General features: G+C 39.9%; 1 protein-coding gene across 10 annotated transcripts in view; it reads right to left on the reverse strand.

Moving 5' to 3' along the window:
• Positions 1–18597, reverse strand: part of EYA1 (EYA transcriptional coactivator and phosphatase 1) — a 163897-nt gene that overhangs the window by 59224 nt on the left and 86076 nt on the right. For 5 of the 10 annotated variants that reach the window (XM_039549835.1, XM_039549831.1, XM_019289013.3 and 2 more), the window contains 6 exons: positions 16334–16414; positions 14388–14457; positions 13869–14014; positions 9682–9819; positions 3063–3145; positions 2495–2681 (listed from right to left, as the gene is read on the reverse strand). In XM_039549835.1, the coding sequence (XP_039405769.1) occupies positions 2495–2681; positions 3063–3145; positions 9682–9819; positions 13869–14014; positions 14388–14457; positions 16334–16414 (705 nt within the window). The remainder of the gene's footprint in view (positions 1–2494; positions 2682–3062; positions 3146–9681; positions 9820–13868; positions 14015–14387; positions 14458–16333; positions 16415–18597) is intronic. The other 5 variants (XM_039549838.1, XM_039549834.1, XM_039549837.1 and 2 more) reach the window with 3 other exon arrangements.

Raw genomic sequence — 18597 nt, forward strand, 5'->3', positions numbered from 1 at the left:
ACCATGAATTTCCATCTGTTGAATACACCTTTCACTTGTACCCACTCCACCAGCATTCCCTTCCTACATGCTGATCCCTCTTTTCTTTGACTCCAGACTTGCTTTGTCTTCCAAGTAGACTGTGTATGAGCTCAACGGAGGGTTTGCAATAAACCTCAGCAAGAAAAAAGTAAAATCATTTACACTGTCTAAGGAGAAATGGCAAGCGCAGCACTGGATTCACTGACGGGTCCTTGCTTCCCTTCTACCAGTGTTGCTTTATGAGGCAGCAAAAGATTCTCACCTAATTTCTCTTTACTTAGCCAGCACTGGTATGTCAGGCACTTTAAACTGCTCTCATAGCACTGGAGAGGCTTTGGCATCTCAGGATTAAGACTGTCGTTAAACTGAACTCTAATTAGAAGTGTTCATCTCTCTCCACTCAACACAGAAAGAGCCTAAATGGGCTTGATCCTAACTTAGCTGCATAAAGACAACAACTGCATGAAGAAAAATGGAGAAATCTGGGTCTAGCCCTATACCTTCTGCTGACTGCAACCACACTGATGGAGATGGCTTTCATCGGCTCCTTCTGAGAGAGCGGCCCGCAGCAGGTACCTTCCTAAATGTGCCCCTGCCTCTGGTAGAGGCAGCCAGCCCCATGATAACCCCATAGCTACATTAAAAGTTGTTATTTGCAAACTTTTAGAAAGAACATTTTCAGAACTGTTAAATCAGTAACATTAACGTTTTGGGAAAAGAAATGGCAGTCCCAGGAATGCCAGAGGAGGTGTGCACATGTGCAAGCAAGGGCTAAGCAAGCAGTGGTAGAGCATCCATGGATGTACAGCTTTAAATACATGAAACAACAAATTAGAAGAAGGATTAGGTGCAGAACTCATCCAAGGGAAAGCCCACCAAATTCTTTCAAATTTTTAGACAAAAATGCTGTAACAAGAGTATGGAAGACGTGAGGGAGAAAAGAAAGATTTCTTAAAAAGGAACTGAAAAGCTCTGTTCAGGCCTATAGAACACAGAAAACTATTTAAATAGGAGGACAGCCTTTAAGCCACTAAGTTTGACCTTGGAAAAAATGTACCCGCTCTCTTTATATGCATATTTACTAAAGCTTTTAGGAAGTAAATGCTATAGTAAAGATCAATGACTTTAGAAAAATACATGCCAAGATTTTGCAAAGGATCAAGACCCAGATAATACAATGATTCAATTTTAGTATCTTGATAGCAGCTAAAACTTGATCACATTAGCATTTTGGGCTAAGAGGAACTTAACTGCTTCCAACATAAAAAAAAAGCAAACAAAATCACAAGAAAACAAAAGCAAAAAATGTTTTAAAAGTGAAAAGCAGGATAATTATGCAGACATCAATATGAATCCACATCTAAATGCAACAGACCCCAATAAGCACTCATTAGAAAGACACTCACAATTTAGAAAGATTCCTTTCTCAAATACAGTGCACACCCGTGACTTCGTGTATATAAATGCACACACCAGCTATATTTTCTTCCCTACTTACTTGCAGCAAATGTCTCAAAAGAGACAACACTGCACAACATTTTCTTCAGGTGCACACTCATGCAGAAAAGAAACAGAGGCCTAGCAAATTATATGAAAATTTAGCATTGCACATGGAAGATCAGTTCCATCAAGTGCTTCAAGAGAACTAAACCCAAACTCATCCCAAAGAAGTCCAAAACAAAACCACCTGATACCACTGCCAAATCATAACTGCTTCTTCCTGCATTACTGAGAAACACATCTGCTGCCTTGGACTTTCTCTCTGACAGACTTCAAACTTCTGCCATTGACTAATGACTGACATGCTTGAACTGTTAAAAAAATGGATTTTTACTTTTTTTAATAATGAGAAAAGTATTTTTCACCCCTCATTTCCAAAAACAGCTGGAGCAGTTTGGCATAAATGTTAAAAAAATTTCTCAACTAGTAAAGGACTGCCAAATTCCAACAAGAAAGGTAAAATGACTGGAAAAAAGAATAAGCCACTGAAAATCTTTTCTTAAAATGGAAACACTTGTGCAATTTCAACTCCCCACTGCATGCATTATTATGTCCTCTGAAAGTAAGAAACAAAAGCTGTCTTTCAAGTGGGCAGTTGGGTTATGGTATGAAGGCCTCTTGATTTCAGTCTTATTTAAGAAAAATCAAAGGGGTTTTTCTTAATGAAGACAGAGCTTAAAAGCACCAGGTTCTTTTTTACTGTAAAGACTTATCCATAGCCTGCAACTTTTAACACAAACACTCTACAAATAAATACAAACAATTTGTATTCCAGATAAGCTTTAAAACTTTTACTGATCTTTTTTTTTTCTTTAGTCTATTTTCTGTTAAAATCTGTCCAAGATATGCCACAGGCTCAGGATTAAGAAATAATAAAAAGAAAAATCAACAACTACACAAAAAAAATCCAATTCAATCCTCTTTCAACTTACAAAAATGTGCCTCATAGGGACCATAAAATCCATGTAATTACCTGCTGCAGGATCTGTAACTGCTTGACTGGTGATGCCAGATGGTGGTTCTTGAAGCTGGTATGTTGCATTTGTGGAGGGTGTTGTAGGACTGGTGTTGCTGTTTGTCATGTAATGTGAAGGATATGGTGAGCTATTATAATACTGCGCATATTGGCCCTGGCCAAAACTGGGATAAGAGGGATATTCCTGCAAGACAAAAAAGCAACTGAATAGTCCATCAGAGTTTTGCTACTTTTTAGTATAAATTCCAAAATATAACTACAAACACATGTCAGACTTTGAGCACGTATGCTTCCTGGACTGGATGTTGTAGAACCTAAAACTGTGAGGCGGTAAAATGAAATCTAAATTACACATAATTTAGTATGTCTTCTCATACAAGTAGTTTATTAGACACACTGCTGAAGATGTGTGAATAAGAACATCAACCTCAGACAATTAGGTCTAGTACTGGAAGATGACAGATTGAAGAAAAAGATTTATAAACTTTAGTTTAACTAGAAAGGATGATAATTTCTTTCAATAAGCTATTTAAGGGCTTCATTTTTTCAGTGGATGAGAATTTACCTGCTGTGAACTATTAAATCCAGTAGAATTTGTAAGTGAATTATTTCCTGCATATATTCCTGATGATGTTGTAAAACTGCTGCCTGAAACGAAATGAAAAATTATGTGAATTACTAAAACAAAGCATTGGAAAATAACTTCAATCACATGATTATATCATAACATTATGGCATATTTGTAATATTTCCCATATGTTGACCAATTCAGCTCTATAACATGTTAATATACAAAAGTGATAATTCATAGTTCTTATACTCTGTGTTTCATTATTGCAATAAAAAAACCCCTGAAATTTAGACAGGAATTTTGGACCCACCTCATCTCTGATTGAAAATTAGGCTATTGCACCCCTCTGAATAATATCCAGCACTGTGGAAGTAATGAGGGCTTCTTTACTTTTTTTTTCCATTGAACAACAAGCACAAGCCTTGTCCCGAGAGACACCATCTCCCCTCATGAAAGCCTGGTGGCTCTGTTTCTCCTCCCACCTTTGAGAACGGTGTCCTCTCCTCTCCCTGAGCCTCAGGCCCTCACAGGAGCAGCAAAAACCGTAACTCCCTGCTCCAAACAGCCTGGTCTGACTGCGAAGCCATTACGACTCACTAAGTGATCACAGACAGCCTTGGGCTGCAAACTTTTTCTCTTTTGAGAGAGTGTACCGGGCATGACACAGGAGGAAAAAAGTACCTCTCTGAGAAGGGAGACCCAAGACTGAATTTAGCCCAGAGACTGAATTACTGCCTCCATCTCCCTCCTCCAGCTTTCATGAACCACCAGAAATAAACAGATGGGGCTCTTGTTTAATACCCAACCTGAGAAGCTGTTCCACTAAAAGGGCAGCAACCCCCTTTCAGCTGTCTTGCCCTTGCTGGTTATAACCCAGGAGTGACACAGCCACCAGCTGAGACATATGGATGCACAGGGTGAAGCTACATAAGCCACCACAAAGTCTGTAATGAGGCAACCTATTGAACTCATCCAGCAGGAGAGCACCAGTCAGAGCAGGTTATTAAAGTGTGCAGGTTGTTTACAGCCTCCCTCGCCACCAAAATCTGCCTCAGTGCAAAGACATACAGAGACCTTGGGAGCAAAACTTGCAGGTGAGCAAAGGAGACTAGGAGGGATGAAAATCAAATCAACAGGGAGCCAGGCACACAGATGCATCAATCCTCTGATGTATCCTACAGAAAGCAATTAACAACCAAATCCAAAAAGAGGTTGCTCGTTGGGAAAATCAACATTTTTGCAACTCCAAGGAGGACAGAATGCGGGCAGGGGTTCATACTTACTACAACCCCTGCAAGACATTTGTGAGCTATTTACTTTTCTTAAACAAAAAAACCACCAAACCAATAGGTATTGTAGCTATGAGAAGTCAGAAGGAAAAATATTTAAATGCTTTGACTGCAAAAGTTACTAAAAGCACATACAAGTTAAGCCTCAAAGAAGGAGGTGTGAAGACCAACAGCAGAGGGAGTAAAGGATGAAGCTTAAATTTAATGTATGAAATTACTGTAAACATTTCTCTTGTGTCTTCTACTAGTGCAAAATCTCTGATTGTTGATAGATGCTACCAATCCTGTGAACTAAAATCATATTACTTCAGCAGAAGAGTTGACATCCAAGTTTAGCAGATAGTACAGATAAACAGTACTAATGAGAAAAACATGTTGTTTTAAATTTAATTTAAAATTGGAAAACAGATTTTTTTTTTTTTTATTGTAACCAACACGAAAGCCAAAATACAGCTGAAAAATATTTTAAATTGCAAAACTTTGAAATGATATTTTATTTCTAATAGTGCTCTGTCTGGAAGATTATAAGTCCCTGTGTCTCTTCTTATTTCTGTAGGGTTTTTTGAGTGATGCAGTAATACATTCAAACCCAGGTTTTAAGGTGCACAGTTTAAGCCACTCTAAAAGGATATAAAAGGCCTCTCATAGTTATAATTAGAAAAAAAATAGACTTTTTTTGAGGAATACATCATCTTTCCTCAGAAAGTTTGGAAAATAATTTGCAAGAGCAAATGAGAAAAGTAATTATATGCCAGCCAGCATCTCTCCCTCTCAGACAAAGACACACACACACTAACACACAGATCTCTCTCTTTCATCTCATGGTCAGCGCTGGCTCCTATGGAGGAGGGGTAGGGGTCTCTTAGACCGTAACAAACATGAAGCAGGTTTCTCAGAAACAACTCTGTGGGCCACCCAGAACTACAGGCCTGAGGTTGTTTTTAAAATACTCATGATTTTGCAAATTGCTTTTTAAATATTCAGCCATAACATAGCATAGAGCCGCTATCCTGCCTTAGCTGAACAAACACAAAAATAAGAATCACTACAAAACACACAAGATTTACTGCCCTAAGCTGGCTGGCTACATAGCTTTAAAATGTGATAAAAGCTGTAAATTGCAGGTCAAAGGTCTATTTTGCAAAGAGCTCTGACCCACATTAAAGCTGGGAATCCCAGTCAGCATCGGAAGGCGGCCGGACCCTGCTGGGACTAGGGTGCGCTCCAGGCGTGGGGCTCACCCTGCGCCGCCGCAGGCATGGGATAAGGTCCTCCCCCGTGTATTGGCCACAGAAGCCCATTTGCTTTCCTAGCTCAGTGTCCTTGCCATGGGCTATGTCTATCATCAGGGCACAATGTATGTGGCAGAAGTTTAGTGCAGCTCTCTTGGGAAAGCCGTAGACAGCCAGATGGGCTATTTGAACTCAAGGTTTCTTCCGTTTGCCAACAGTGTTTAAAAATCCTTGGCAAACTCCCCCTTGTTGTCCTAGTAACTGCTTAGCCATCCAGCACAATATTTTTATACTGTATAATAATAACCAAATACCTTAACGTTTACTTTTTTACAGTTGAATTCCCAAACCAATTGGATCGTTATTCTCAGTCATCACAGTCTTGGTAACTAAAACAATGCTGGTGCTCATCACAGATCCAGCACCCTTCCAGCGGTAGGGAACTCAGGTGGAGGGTAAAAGTCATGCTTTTATCACAGTCAAAGGAGACTCAAATAAGACAGTTGCAAATGGAGTTCTTTCCTTGCTGTTTCCCCCAGCCCTTCTCCACTCCATTTACCCTTACTGAGCAATCCTTATAACTCTGCCAATATAGGAACAACAGCCCATTCCCACAGCCATTAGTCATGTAAGTGGTCTTTCAACATCTATGAAGCAGCTTATATGAAAAACAGCTTAAGGAACACACTCGTTAAATAAAGCAAGGGGGGGAGGGGAGTGGGGAGATGGGTGGCAGAACCTCCTGAGTCCTCTTCTCACCCTCTCCCCCTATGCACCCTCCCTTACAGAGATTATAAATTTGCAACAAACAAAAATCCAATTACCAGAATAAATTTAGCTAGGAGTCACAGGCAGAAATTCTCCTTATAATTTTCATAAATTGGCAGCCTCTCCCTCCACTATTGTTCAGTGACTAATGATGCTGTAATTTTAGCAAGGTCAGGAAAAGCACTGCGTTTAATTGGCTGCACACGCACCGCGAGACAGCGTCCCTACATTGCAGGGAGACATTCATCCCAGGGAGAGGAACCAGAATTAACTCCAAGGTTTTCGAGCACGAGGTAACCCCAGTCAGGGAACACGAGCAGGACAACTGCAAGGCCGCTAGGAAATCCCCTTTACCGCAGGCAAGAATGCCAGCAGGGCCCCGAGCGCGCTGTCATGTAACGCTTGGTTGTGAAGGAGGTTGTGGGATCCATCATCTCCATTTAGCAGCTCAGCAGCTGCACGCAGGAGATGAAGAGCAGCTATTGCAGGCTATGACAAGGCTGAGGCTGCAGCCTGCCCATATACTGCTAGAGGGGAAAGGGAGAATAAACTCATTTTCCTCTCTGGAGGTTTCTGCACAAACAACTGAACAGCAGCAGCTCTAACGCTGTCTTCTGTCATGAGAATCAATTTTGTCCTTAAATAATAGTTGAAATTATGAATAGGTTCTCCTTCCAAAATTAAATCAGGAAAGGGAAACAAATGTTCCTGTTTACTTTTAACAGCTGTTCAATCAAAAGGAAGAATTAAGTCAATTTAGGGTTGTTTCAAACACAAAAGTTAACTTAATGAAAATATTACAAAGACATATATTCTCATGTATAGCATGACATATATTGTCAAACATTTAACTTCAAGAAAGACCTGTTCAGCAATGTGATTCTTTTCTACTTAGCAACTAAATACTCCACCAATTCTTTCATTTGAAATATTCTCCTTATTTCTATTCTTATGGTCTCTAAGGTTTCTGTAGAAGACCAGTCCTTCCCTCACCCAGACATCATGCTGTTCATGAGCACAACAGAAAGAACATACACACCACAGGGACCCTCCAACTCTGACCTGTGGCTCTTCTGCCCAAGCCAGACTGTCAATGATCCACTGACTTCCACAGGTGGGCAGCTCTCAGCCCAAGCACAGCACAGCCAGAGCAGAACCCAGGGTCAGACCCCCTCCTCCCTCAGCTCTGCAGAAAACTCCATCATTAAAACAATTCTTCTGATCCTTTTCTTATTAGAGCCTTCACAACTGGGTCATCTCGAACATATTTCTTTTTGCAGAATATTTTTAGATCCTTGCCTCTCAATGTATACAGCTGAAATGCTTTCCAAGATCTTACTGTTCCATCTCTTGACACCTGTCACCCTTTGCTGTGCTTGACAATTCTGATCTTATACACATTTTGCATAAAGCAAAAAAACAAAGCAATACCTTTTATGGCAGACTCTATGCACACTATTGACAGAGTCCTAGCTTTGCACTACTAATGCCAGCATTCACATTACTTACAGCATTCATTTAAAATTTTCCAAGCACTCTCTGTGTTATCCTATGCTGCTCCTTCTTCCCTCTGTCTATAGAATGAGTTTCCCATAGACATCTGCAAAACTATTTCCCTTTCCTGCCTAAAATCCCTTTATATTGACATCCCTCTCCTCGGTATCTTACAAAAAACATCTTTAGAACTGTTAGATAACCAGTATGGGGTGCCAACTGTTTCTTATACATAAACAGTGTCAGCTTTATTGTTACATTAAGCCCTCCTAGCCTGTGTGTTTTATTTTAGCCTCCAACTTCTATGGGGACTATATTTTTATTTGCCTGTAGAAGTTAGCACAACAGGATCCCAGTATATGACTATGGCATGAAGGTACTACTGCAATAGAAATTATAGGCAGCACAGACATGATTTTTCAATAACATTATTTCCTAGCTACTGTGAATTATCAGTTCCTTAAAAGCTGAAATGTTGATTCAGAAGATCATTGTAGCTGCTGCTGGCAAATATTTTGAGCTCTCTCCTACAGAGAGGCAGGATTTTTTTTTGGGGGGTGTGGGGGGGTGGGTGTGGAGGTGGGTGTGGAGGTGTGTTTGTTTCCTGAGGTTTTTGTGTAGCTGTCTGCAGAAAGCTAAACCAGTAACTTGATTTGGTTATATTTACTCTGATGAGGAGAAGACCATCACTATTCAGCATGTAGATGAAAATCCATATGCTACTCTGGTCCTGTCCCTCTTACTTGTCAGACCACACTACAAGTCAGCAATACTTCAGATGTCAGATGGTCACTTCTGCCCTATGGAGCTACTCAACACACAGCTCAAAAGGGGATTTGAAAAAAAAATGCAACAAAAACACATCTCTCATGTCTGAGCAAAGGACTGGATCAATATACCCTTAAAACTGTGGAACAAAAGCAAAATCTCACTCACTTAGTCTCTGAAAGCACTTCTGCTTCAAGACATTTCATGGAGTGTTTACCTGATGGCATACAGTTTAAACTGAGCTTGATAATATATAAAGGTGCTAAACTTATAAAAATATGTGGTCTGTTTCTGTGATTGATCACTTATTTCAACAATTCCAAAATCTGCAACACACCTGATATCTACTGCCAAATTCAGGCTGAAAAGGCCTGCAGCAGACATCCCAAATTAGCTATTTCTGGTAAACAAAGATTTTTCAAAATATCTGTTAAGCGGTGAGCAATCCAGAACCAGGCACAACCAGTGAATTCTCAATACGGAAGAGGGAAAAGGAATTGGGAGAACAAGGTGGAAAGACATTAAGTAAACTAAACAGGCAAGTAAGGCTACAAAATGTAATTGATAATAATAGCCTGCACATACAAAGACTTACGACTTTTAAATAGACTTCAAAGAAACAGACTTCAATCATTACTTAGCTACCTCCACAGCTGCAGTAAGTATTTTTATCTTCTTCTCCCTCCTCAAACATGCTCAGGTGTCAAATTATATTTGGCACTTCCTAAATTCATAATCCTGACACGTTTTCCAGAACTAGCTTTGTCTCATTCACTATTTGCTAAACTATTGCTATTCAGAGATACATTTTTACTATAATAACACTAGAACACTTCACTATTTAACATTTAATGAAGCAAGGGATCTTCCAGACTGCTGAGAGCTGGCCTGTTGCTCTCTCAGCAAAGGCAATCATCATTTCATCTCCAACTGCAATAAAATCAGTTAAGTGCCCAAGAAAACATTCATTTTTATTCTAGGAATAAAACAAAATAAGGAGGGAAAAAAACCCACCATAGCATTAGCTATATCCAATTAATGGTAACATCTGTTTATACAGACCTTGCATCTGGTAGCTATAGGGAGCCTGTCCAGGTTGAGGTGTGCTAAAGCTGGCACCGTAGCTTAGAAATCCTGTCTGTCCAGGTGACTGTGACTGTGCCAATCCACCTTCTGTCTTGATGCCTGCCCACAATGCACCTAAATCAGTTAGTGACAGCAAATCTATTTGTTCATATTCAAAGAGGGATGGAAAACAAAATCACTTAATTAACAGCAATTTTAACATATACCTACTCTTCTTGCCTGACAGAACAAATATTGAGAGCATGCACAAATGAATAGGGTAAGGGCAGTCTAAAAGCATGTGGAAAACTGAAGTTCACCAGGGAGAGGTTAAATCCAAAACTGTGTTTCCAATAACTGCAAAAGAAATTTATACATGAACAGGAAGTTGCATTATTCCTTTTTCCTTTCCTGCCAGAGGCAAACTTTTCCATATATTCATGACATTACACAGAGGTAGATTAGCAACTTTATATGAATTTAATGAAGCATAGCATAGCCAAGCTCTCCTGCCATCTACCCATTAATGACATAACTGAGATTTGCATTGTATAATACTCCTACATGAAAATTACACAGGTCCAAGAACAGTTTTCTAAGGAATGAGAAGTGGATAAAGAGAACTAGCAGTATTAAGTACAATGATGATTTTACAAAGGTAATTAAACACTAATTCAGTTTTTAACAAAAAAGCACCTAACAGACAGGAACTATTCCTGAAGCAATCTCCTGAACTGGGAAAAGCATAGCAGAGAGTCATTAATCTGCACTGATGGGGAAATCCATTACACACCACATTACTCTCTCATTTCTAAATTTAGTTATAAAAGAATGCAAAGTCTGATCAATGAATGACTTGCTACCCAGTTTCAGTGATTCTTCCCTCAATTTGTAAGGCAATGAGCAGCAAATATCAGGAAGCAAAATACTGAGGAAATGCACACAATTCAGACTCTGTCTCTTAGTTTTAATTATAAAGTTGTCCCAACATGAACTACCATTTAAAAATAATTATAGCCAAAGTAATGGAAAAGTGATACAATATTCTTAGGTTTCGTTGTGGCATTCAGTGATACCTCATTGTTCTGAAACCAAAAATATTTGAACTGAATTAACTAAGTGTGAATTAGTAACATTCCTTTGAAAATTACTGTTAATCTAAGGTCCATTTCCTGGTTGGATTTTTCTTTAGACAATATTCAACAGTGTTTCAAGGTAGGAGAGGGCTCAGAAGCTACTGTGTTGGCAAAACTTCAATACCTCCCTGTATACAAATGGCAGCATATTCTCTGCCATCTAAATAATTACTTTTCAGCTGCTGTCATTGATTACCCTTAATTCCTTCTGCCAGGCCTCCAACTGCCAGACTAACCCTGTTTGCTTGTTTTCCCCTGATGCTTACTTGCTTCTTCTGTTTCATGTTACAATTAAGCAGTTCAAATGACGAATCTTGACACCTCATTTTCAAGGGGAAACTCCTGCTATGGATGATTTGGTATCAACAATCCCTATTTGTTGTCTGTTTAAGGACTTCTGAAATGCTGATTAAATATGGCTTAGAGAAAGTTTAACTAAATCAAGTATTAAATTTCTAGCCTAAATTTCCTTTAACAGCCTGATCCAACTCTCTATCTCAGTCCGAGCAGGAGGAGATGATCAAAAGCAGCAGTAGGAGGATGACACTTGAGTGAAGACAACTTGGCACTGACATGCCCTTTTGCAAACCTCCATGCTATGAAGAGCCTTTCATCTCCTGGGACTTGCTCTCACACTTGCTCTTATCCAGAAAGCCTTCACTCATCAAACCTCGATGCTCCCAAGTCTAATGTACTCAAGGAAGTGGGAAGGGACAGTGACACAAGGGGACTGCCAGGATCTGGAAAGTAAAGAAGTTGGCAAGCAAAGCCTTTGCTAGATGCTGGTGCTGGAGCAGGCAGGAGGAAAGAGCTTCAGGAAATTCTCCAGCCTCCTCAGGGGCTTTGCAGATGAAGCAGAGCCAGGAGCCCCAGGGCAGCAGCTGTCAATGGCATTCCCCTCCACCCCCCTTCCTGCCTGCATGGCTGCATGACTGTGGAGGTGGGGAACTGGAAAAATGAACAGGCTAGAGGTGCAGTTGAGACAGGACCTTCCCAAACTCCACTCTAGAGAGAAAACTTGAGGCAGGCTGATACAGGAACTCATGAATACTCTTTCTTCTAGTAGAACCAGAGTAAAGAAACAAAAAGAAAGAGGCCTCAACTCAGTTTTTCCTTTCACATAGGCATAAGTCTTCTCCCTTTATACTGCTGTAAGATTTCTGCCTGGGCAAAAGAAAGGCAAGACAGAGGGTACATGGGGTCTAAACTGCGGATCAAAGAGTAGAGTTTTGGCTTTAAGCAAGGCTTCAGTTCTTGCCTGTTGCAAATGAGAGTCCTAATGCTCCCCACATAATTTCATTTGGGAGAACAGATTATATGTCATGCCTTAAATATGGAAAAAAATATGTTAGGTCCCAAAACTTTTAAATAGTTATTTGCTTTTAAATATTACTCCTATAAAGTACATCAGCAAGGAACACCTTAGCACTAGCCACAAGGCATTTTCTGAAAAGAACGAAATGCATAAAAACCCTCTTGGCTCAGGAGCTGAGGATTTCAGTGGTCAAAAGCAGCTCTGCAATGTAAAACATTGTAAATTTATCTGAAGTCCTAGGCATGGGGGATGGACTAGGCAAAAAACTAAACCAAAACAAAAGAGCAGGCAAGCATGTTAACCCCTACAAGCAGTTGCCAAGTAAAGCAACTCTCAATTACAGCTCCGACGACAGTGAGACAGCTAAACTCAAGTAGGGAAATCAAGGCCTGGCTGAAGTCAGTGGGAATTTTAGAGTTGACTTCAGTGAGGTCAGGATTTCATCCAGAGGAAGCAAGCAAAAAACAAAAAAGTCACTGTTTGGGCTGCCCAAGCCTTGCAGTCAGCCAAGTATGAACATGAGGTGTCCACAGGAGAAACAGGTCAAGAAAAGCAGGGTGGGGAAAAGGGTTGTCTGTTATCACCCCACCTGATCCAGATGGAATTAGAAGACAAGCTCTCATCAGCAGGAGCTCTTGGGTGTGTATATGTGCATGCGTGTGTCTAAGATTCCCCAGCTCACGGTGTAAGCTTAAAATATGTGGATTCTAACTGGAACTGAAACATCCAATTTATACTTAGAACCCTATTTTAAAGCATGGGGAAATAAGAATGTATGGTGAACCTACTGTTCACCATAATCTGCCCTAGGATATACTTGAGAGCCAGTGGATTTTCAACTTGCAGACTTCAAGATGGAAGATTCACCAGTTTTTCACTTAAAACTTTTAACAATTTTAAAGTGAACAGTTTGTATGGTGAGTTCTGTCCTTTTTGTATAAAACTTACATTATTTGAATGTATTTTTACAAAATATACTGCTCAAAGCATGTGGATTGTATAATTTTAATATATTCCCCCAGAGGAATATAAGACCTATTTTCTAATAATGCATCCTCGCTGCTGCACTGCTATGTGGTCTGCCAGCAGACAGTCTGGCAGGAAAATGGTCTCACCCACGGCAGCTTGTTTTTAAATTAAATTTTTTTGGAAATATTTGCTATTTAGTACTATCTCCTTCATCGAGCAGACAGACCTTCAGTGGCAATTTACCTCAATTTTCACCTCCAGGGAGTTTTAAAACATTGGAAAGTGAGATTTTTTTGATGGAGGCATTTTTGAATCAGTTTTTTTGCCTGCTGAAAATCAGCACAGCCTCGCAGATTCATCTGTGTTCCAGTAATCTGTATCAGCTGAAATTCAGACCTTTACGTCCCCACGTAACCTCCGGCACCGCTGGGGAGCAGAGCCCTGAGCAAGTAGCCAGGGGCTGGGCCTGTGTAATGGAAGCACAGAGATCCCTCTTCCCACTTCAGTGCTGTATTTTTGATGTCACCAACAAAAAGCTAACGAACCTCTCCCCCCGATCCCAAAATGGGTCTTCTTGAGTACCTTTGTAGCTTGTTAATACATAAATTAAACACCACTCATTCCAAGGGGGGAAAATTTACAGTGTTCCACAAGAAATGCTCTAGAGCACAGCTGTCCCATTAAGTACTAACCTGAGGGTCACATAACCTTGATCTAAAAAACATTTACCTCAGGAATAAAGTAACACGGACGTGATTTCTTACCATATGAAGGGATTCCATAGGGTTGGCCGGGCTGGGGGTAAGTGGCATAGGCTGTAGCTTGTTGCATTCCCGTTGTAAACTGTGTCTGCCCATAAGCAGCCATCGTTTGTGAAGACGGGGTAGGAAGAATATGTGGGTAGGGTCTGCTATTGATTACAAATGACAGAAAATAGGACAGACACTGCATTAGACAGACATGTGTGTACTTATTTTTAGCCTTATTATAATCCTGCTGCTTCATTAACACATAATCATAGGCTGTGCTAGACAACAGAAACTTTAAGAGACAAAACAGTAAGAATCAATAATAAAAGAATAAATGAAATAAGAACTTTACAAATATTTTTCAAATACATTCTTAGCATTTAAAAAAAAAATGTTTTTTTCCCCTAGAAGCTGCTGCGGTTTAAATTATGGCTTAACAGATGGACTCAATTATTATTTTAAATGAGGTTAAAATCTGCCTATTCCAGTTATTATTATTACTACTACTATTATTATTTTAAAAAGATATCATACTTGGAAGGGTAAATCTGTGGTGGGGAGAACTGGTGTGTTTGTCTTGGGCTGAAACCACTGCTTCCAATTGCTGCACCAAGGAGAAAAGAAAGCATACAGAAGTGTAAATACACACACCAAAGATAAATATTATTTTTCCTAATAGAATTTCAGAGTATTAACAAGATTTTAATTAAATTCAAATATTATTGATACCTTAGATAGAAAATAATATTTTATGAGGAACTATACAAGAATGCTTAACATTAAAATCTTGATTGCAAATCTCAAATACTAAATTGCCCCTTTGTACACCTCCTGAGCCATAGTTTATTCTTTGGTTGCACACAGGCAACATTTTCAATGCAAACAACCTATTTCCTAATGGAAACATTTCCCTTCGTATTTTCAAAGGATTGTTGATATCTCAAGTGCAACATTTTATTAACTTTTAGGATTTTTAAGACCTACATTTTATGAAGGAGCTTTATGCATGCCTTGATTGAAAACATATGGCCCTCTTCAGAGCACGCGCCTCTTTTTAAAAAAAAAAAAATTCCTAATACAGACTATGTATTACCTTATTACACTTCTATTTTCTTCCACCTCATCTGCTGTCTAAAATGCTTTCAGACCTTCAAATCAGTGTTGCATAAAGATGTCCAAGGCACAGATGCTGTTAGTGAAACACGCAGGCAGAGGAGGCTACACCGTGAGCTGCTCCCTGAGCAGCCCCGCGCCTCTGACACGGAGCCTCTCACCAGCCCAGCCCACTGCTGTCAGCATCTCTGGGTGCTCCGCGGAGCGTGGCGGCTGTGCTGGCCTACTCTGCTCAGGGCGATATTCTTGGGAGCCCTTCCCTCTCTGGTTACTGTCTGGGTGTCACTTCTCCTCAAGGTCCCAAGGTGGGCTTGGAAGCCTTTGCCAGGAAAGGGTCAGCAGCAGGTTATGAGACTACTGTAAAATCAGACAGCCCGAGAAACAACAGGCCTTATTGCTAAGTACTTGGAAATAAACAAGGCACTCATAATTACCCCTCGCCAGCTACCCCTTTCCTGGCCAGCTACAGGGAAAATCCATCATCTTTACACTCTGGGAGGGAAGCAGGGAGCCTCTTTCTGTGCCTTCTCCACCCAGTAATTTTTCTTTTCTGTGGCCTATGAGGCTGCAAAACTGCCAAATGTTGCAGTCCCACCTTTAGTCAGATCACCACAGATGTATGTAGCTACCATTAGCTACACATTGTATTTTCTTCTTTCAGAAAGTTAAAATACCTTAGAAACCTTACTTTGGACTTTCAGGCTTGATGCTTTCATACTCAACAGCCTGTGCAGAAAACAGAGGCTGTGACAAGACCAGGAAAGGGCTGGCTACTAAGCAGTCAGACTGGTTTCAAGATGTCAAATTTTGCTACTATGGAAATGTAATCCCACAATATATTATTAGATCATTCTTTTGATTTGATTTGCACCATAAAAATGATGTGCTAGAAGTACCACAGTTAGTCCTCAGGTGTGCAAAACTGAGCAAACACCTTAGGCTGTTCTCACAGTGCTTGTAAGCTGTCAGAACCTAAGATGCATTTGGCTTCCATGAAGAAAAGAAGCCTGACAAAAGAATGAATGTCTTGGTAATAATAAATTACAGTAAGTGAGGAAGACCTACCCCTCAATTAGAATAATAGTCACAGAGGTTTACTCACAGAAAACTCAAAGTAATTACCCTGGGCCAGAATGCTCCCTAGTGAGACTCCCACCAAAGACACCAATGGACATTAATAAGCCTGATAATGTAATGCTCCTTACTTGGGGAAAACTCCTGTTGACTTAGACTAAAATGAACAGAAATAAGTATAAGCTGGAAAGTGCAAAAGGCTTTTTTAGAGATGTGCACAGGTTTAGACCGTGCAGGATAAGAAAATAATAAATGAAAAAATTCTGAGGTTAAAACTTTTGTTTATTCCTTACCTGATCCTGAGAAATTGTCTAAAGACCCGTCTGTGGTGGTAGTAGTAGCGATCTCACTGCTGTTCATTGGTTCTGTTTTAACTACAGAAATATAAACAGGAGATATTCCATATGCTCCTAATATTCTTGCATGTGCATGCACACACACTCACTACAGATACAAACTCAATAAAACAAAAATCTGCCAAAAACGTTCTAAATCATGGCTATGGATATTTTGCATGTTATGTATTTGTGTATACAAACAATGCAAAATACTGGCAGCTATGATTTACACATCAATATAAGATGATCAAGAGGGTTATTCCTGTCCCCAAGGAATAAGAGCCACTGTAATGAACCAGAAGTCCCCATGCAACTCTCTGCACCTGTCCTGATTCCTCTTAATCCTGCAGACCCAACAATAAGGATCCACATTTAGATCAGGTCACACAGCATTTACAGGCTTGAAAGACAGCAAACTGAATAAGACAAAAGAGGAAATAATTTTTAAATGGGTTTTGCTGAGGGCTGTTCAAATTTTGTTTCCAATTAAATAAATTTTCAGAGGAAAACTAAGGATTTGTGATGAAGTAAAACACTTTCCTCAAGGTGGATTTCTTCTCTCAAAATGAAAACCAACTTTATACACAACAACCCTGAATAAAAAAAGGGGAACACAGTCTCACCATATACTTCAAAGAATGCTTTAAAACATTTTATACCCCCTGCACCCACAACATAACACGGCTATCTGAGAGTACAAAAGAAAGACACCAAGAGATTATCTCCTGGCTCATGCTGATTCATAATTAATAATCAATTAATGCCTTTTAATAAATCCTCAAGTAAATAAACAATTTTCCTTTCTGTCAGTTCAGTGCAAACTCTGTAATGTTTGGATCAGGAGAATATCCTGATCCAAAGAGCAAGGATGGGGCTGACCTGGCATGGATGTAAAACAGGCACCAATAGCTACTCCCAGAGAGTTAGCAGAACATCATGGCAATCCCTAAAATCCATTTTTACACACCTGGCTTTTGGGGCTACAGCATGCCAAAAGCAACTGAGGATGATGTTTCAGAAAACAACAGAGCTGGTCTTACTATCAACATCCCCCCTTTTGCCCTGGTTGACACACACAGAGACGCCGCTGCCCACGCGCCAGCGCTGGTGCATACCTGACCTTTTAGTGAGGCAGTTCTCTAACACTGCTGGGAGCCAAACTGAGAAAGCCAAGGTAAACTGCACCACATTTGACATGTAAAGCCTCAGTGTCACCACACATGCATACGTGAGTGCCTGTATGTTTGTCTATACGTGTCTATTCAGGAATTACAACCATCATTAGCAGGAACCTTTTGGTACCAACTTTGGAAAAGGTGAGGCAGAGAGACTTCTCTCTTTTCACTGAAGACCTTTCCTTTCATTCCCAATCCAAATTCTTATTTCTGCATGTCTATTGCCTTCAACACGCCTCCTCCATGGGATTTGTAAGAAATCTCCCAAGATTTTACTAATCATCCATTATTTTCTTTTGACTCTCATGCAGGATTTTTGTCTGATAACTTGGGAGGTCAATGCTTAGCTGCACACAAAACTGCTGTATCATCTTTTACAAGCAGTGCAGTCCATTTAGGAAAGTTTCATGAAATGAAATGGCTGGTGCAGAGGGTCCAGTGTCCAGAGGTTAGGTATTTTTGAGAGGGGTTATTCAGCTTGAGAACATTAGCTGTACTTCTGCAAAGCTTTTTTGAAACAAGTGAAGTCCAAGAGACTCCCTAAGGGGAATTAATGTGGTAAGAAAAGGTGGCCACGAGGTTCACTTCAAAAGTGCACTCATGATCTGAACCATAACTCTAATACAAAGGTATTAAAACCATGGCATGTAAGTTATTCACCATCCATTTAATGACTAAATACTGAAAGTCTAACACACAGATACAACGAAATACTTATTGCAAAGTGTCTATCACAAGTATTTTTTCAGAAACTACCAGACTTTCACAGCATGTTCTACAGTTTGTCAGTCTAGATATGAAAAATTATAGCATCTACATTATCTTCTGCTTTTTCTTAGAAGGTTATCACAGCTACATTTTACAGTCAGACTCATTCTTCTCTCATAGACTACTCTGAGTTCCCCCAGAATTTGCAAGTCCTCTGAATTTAATTTCCATAATGCAATTATACTTTTGGGAATAACAATGAAAGATGCTTTCCTCTATAGCTGGTATCTGTGGTGGGGGAAAAGAGAGGAAGATAAGACAGATCAACCTAACTTG

This window comes from Corvus cornix, chromosome 2 (genome assembly GCF_000738735.6).
Source record: "Corvus cornix cornix isolate S_Up_H32 chromosome 2, ASM73873v5, whole genome shotgun sequence".
Lineage (NCBI taxonomy): Eukaryota > Metazoa > Chordata > Aves > Passeriformes > Corvidae > Corvus > Corvus cornix.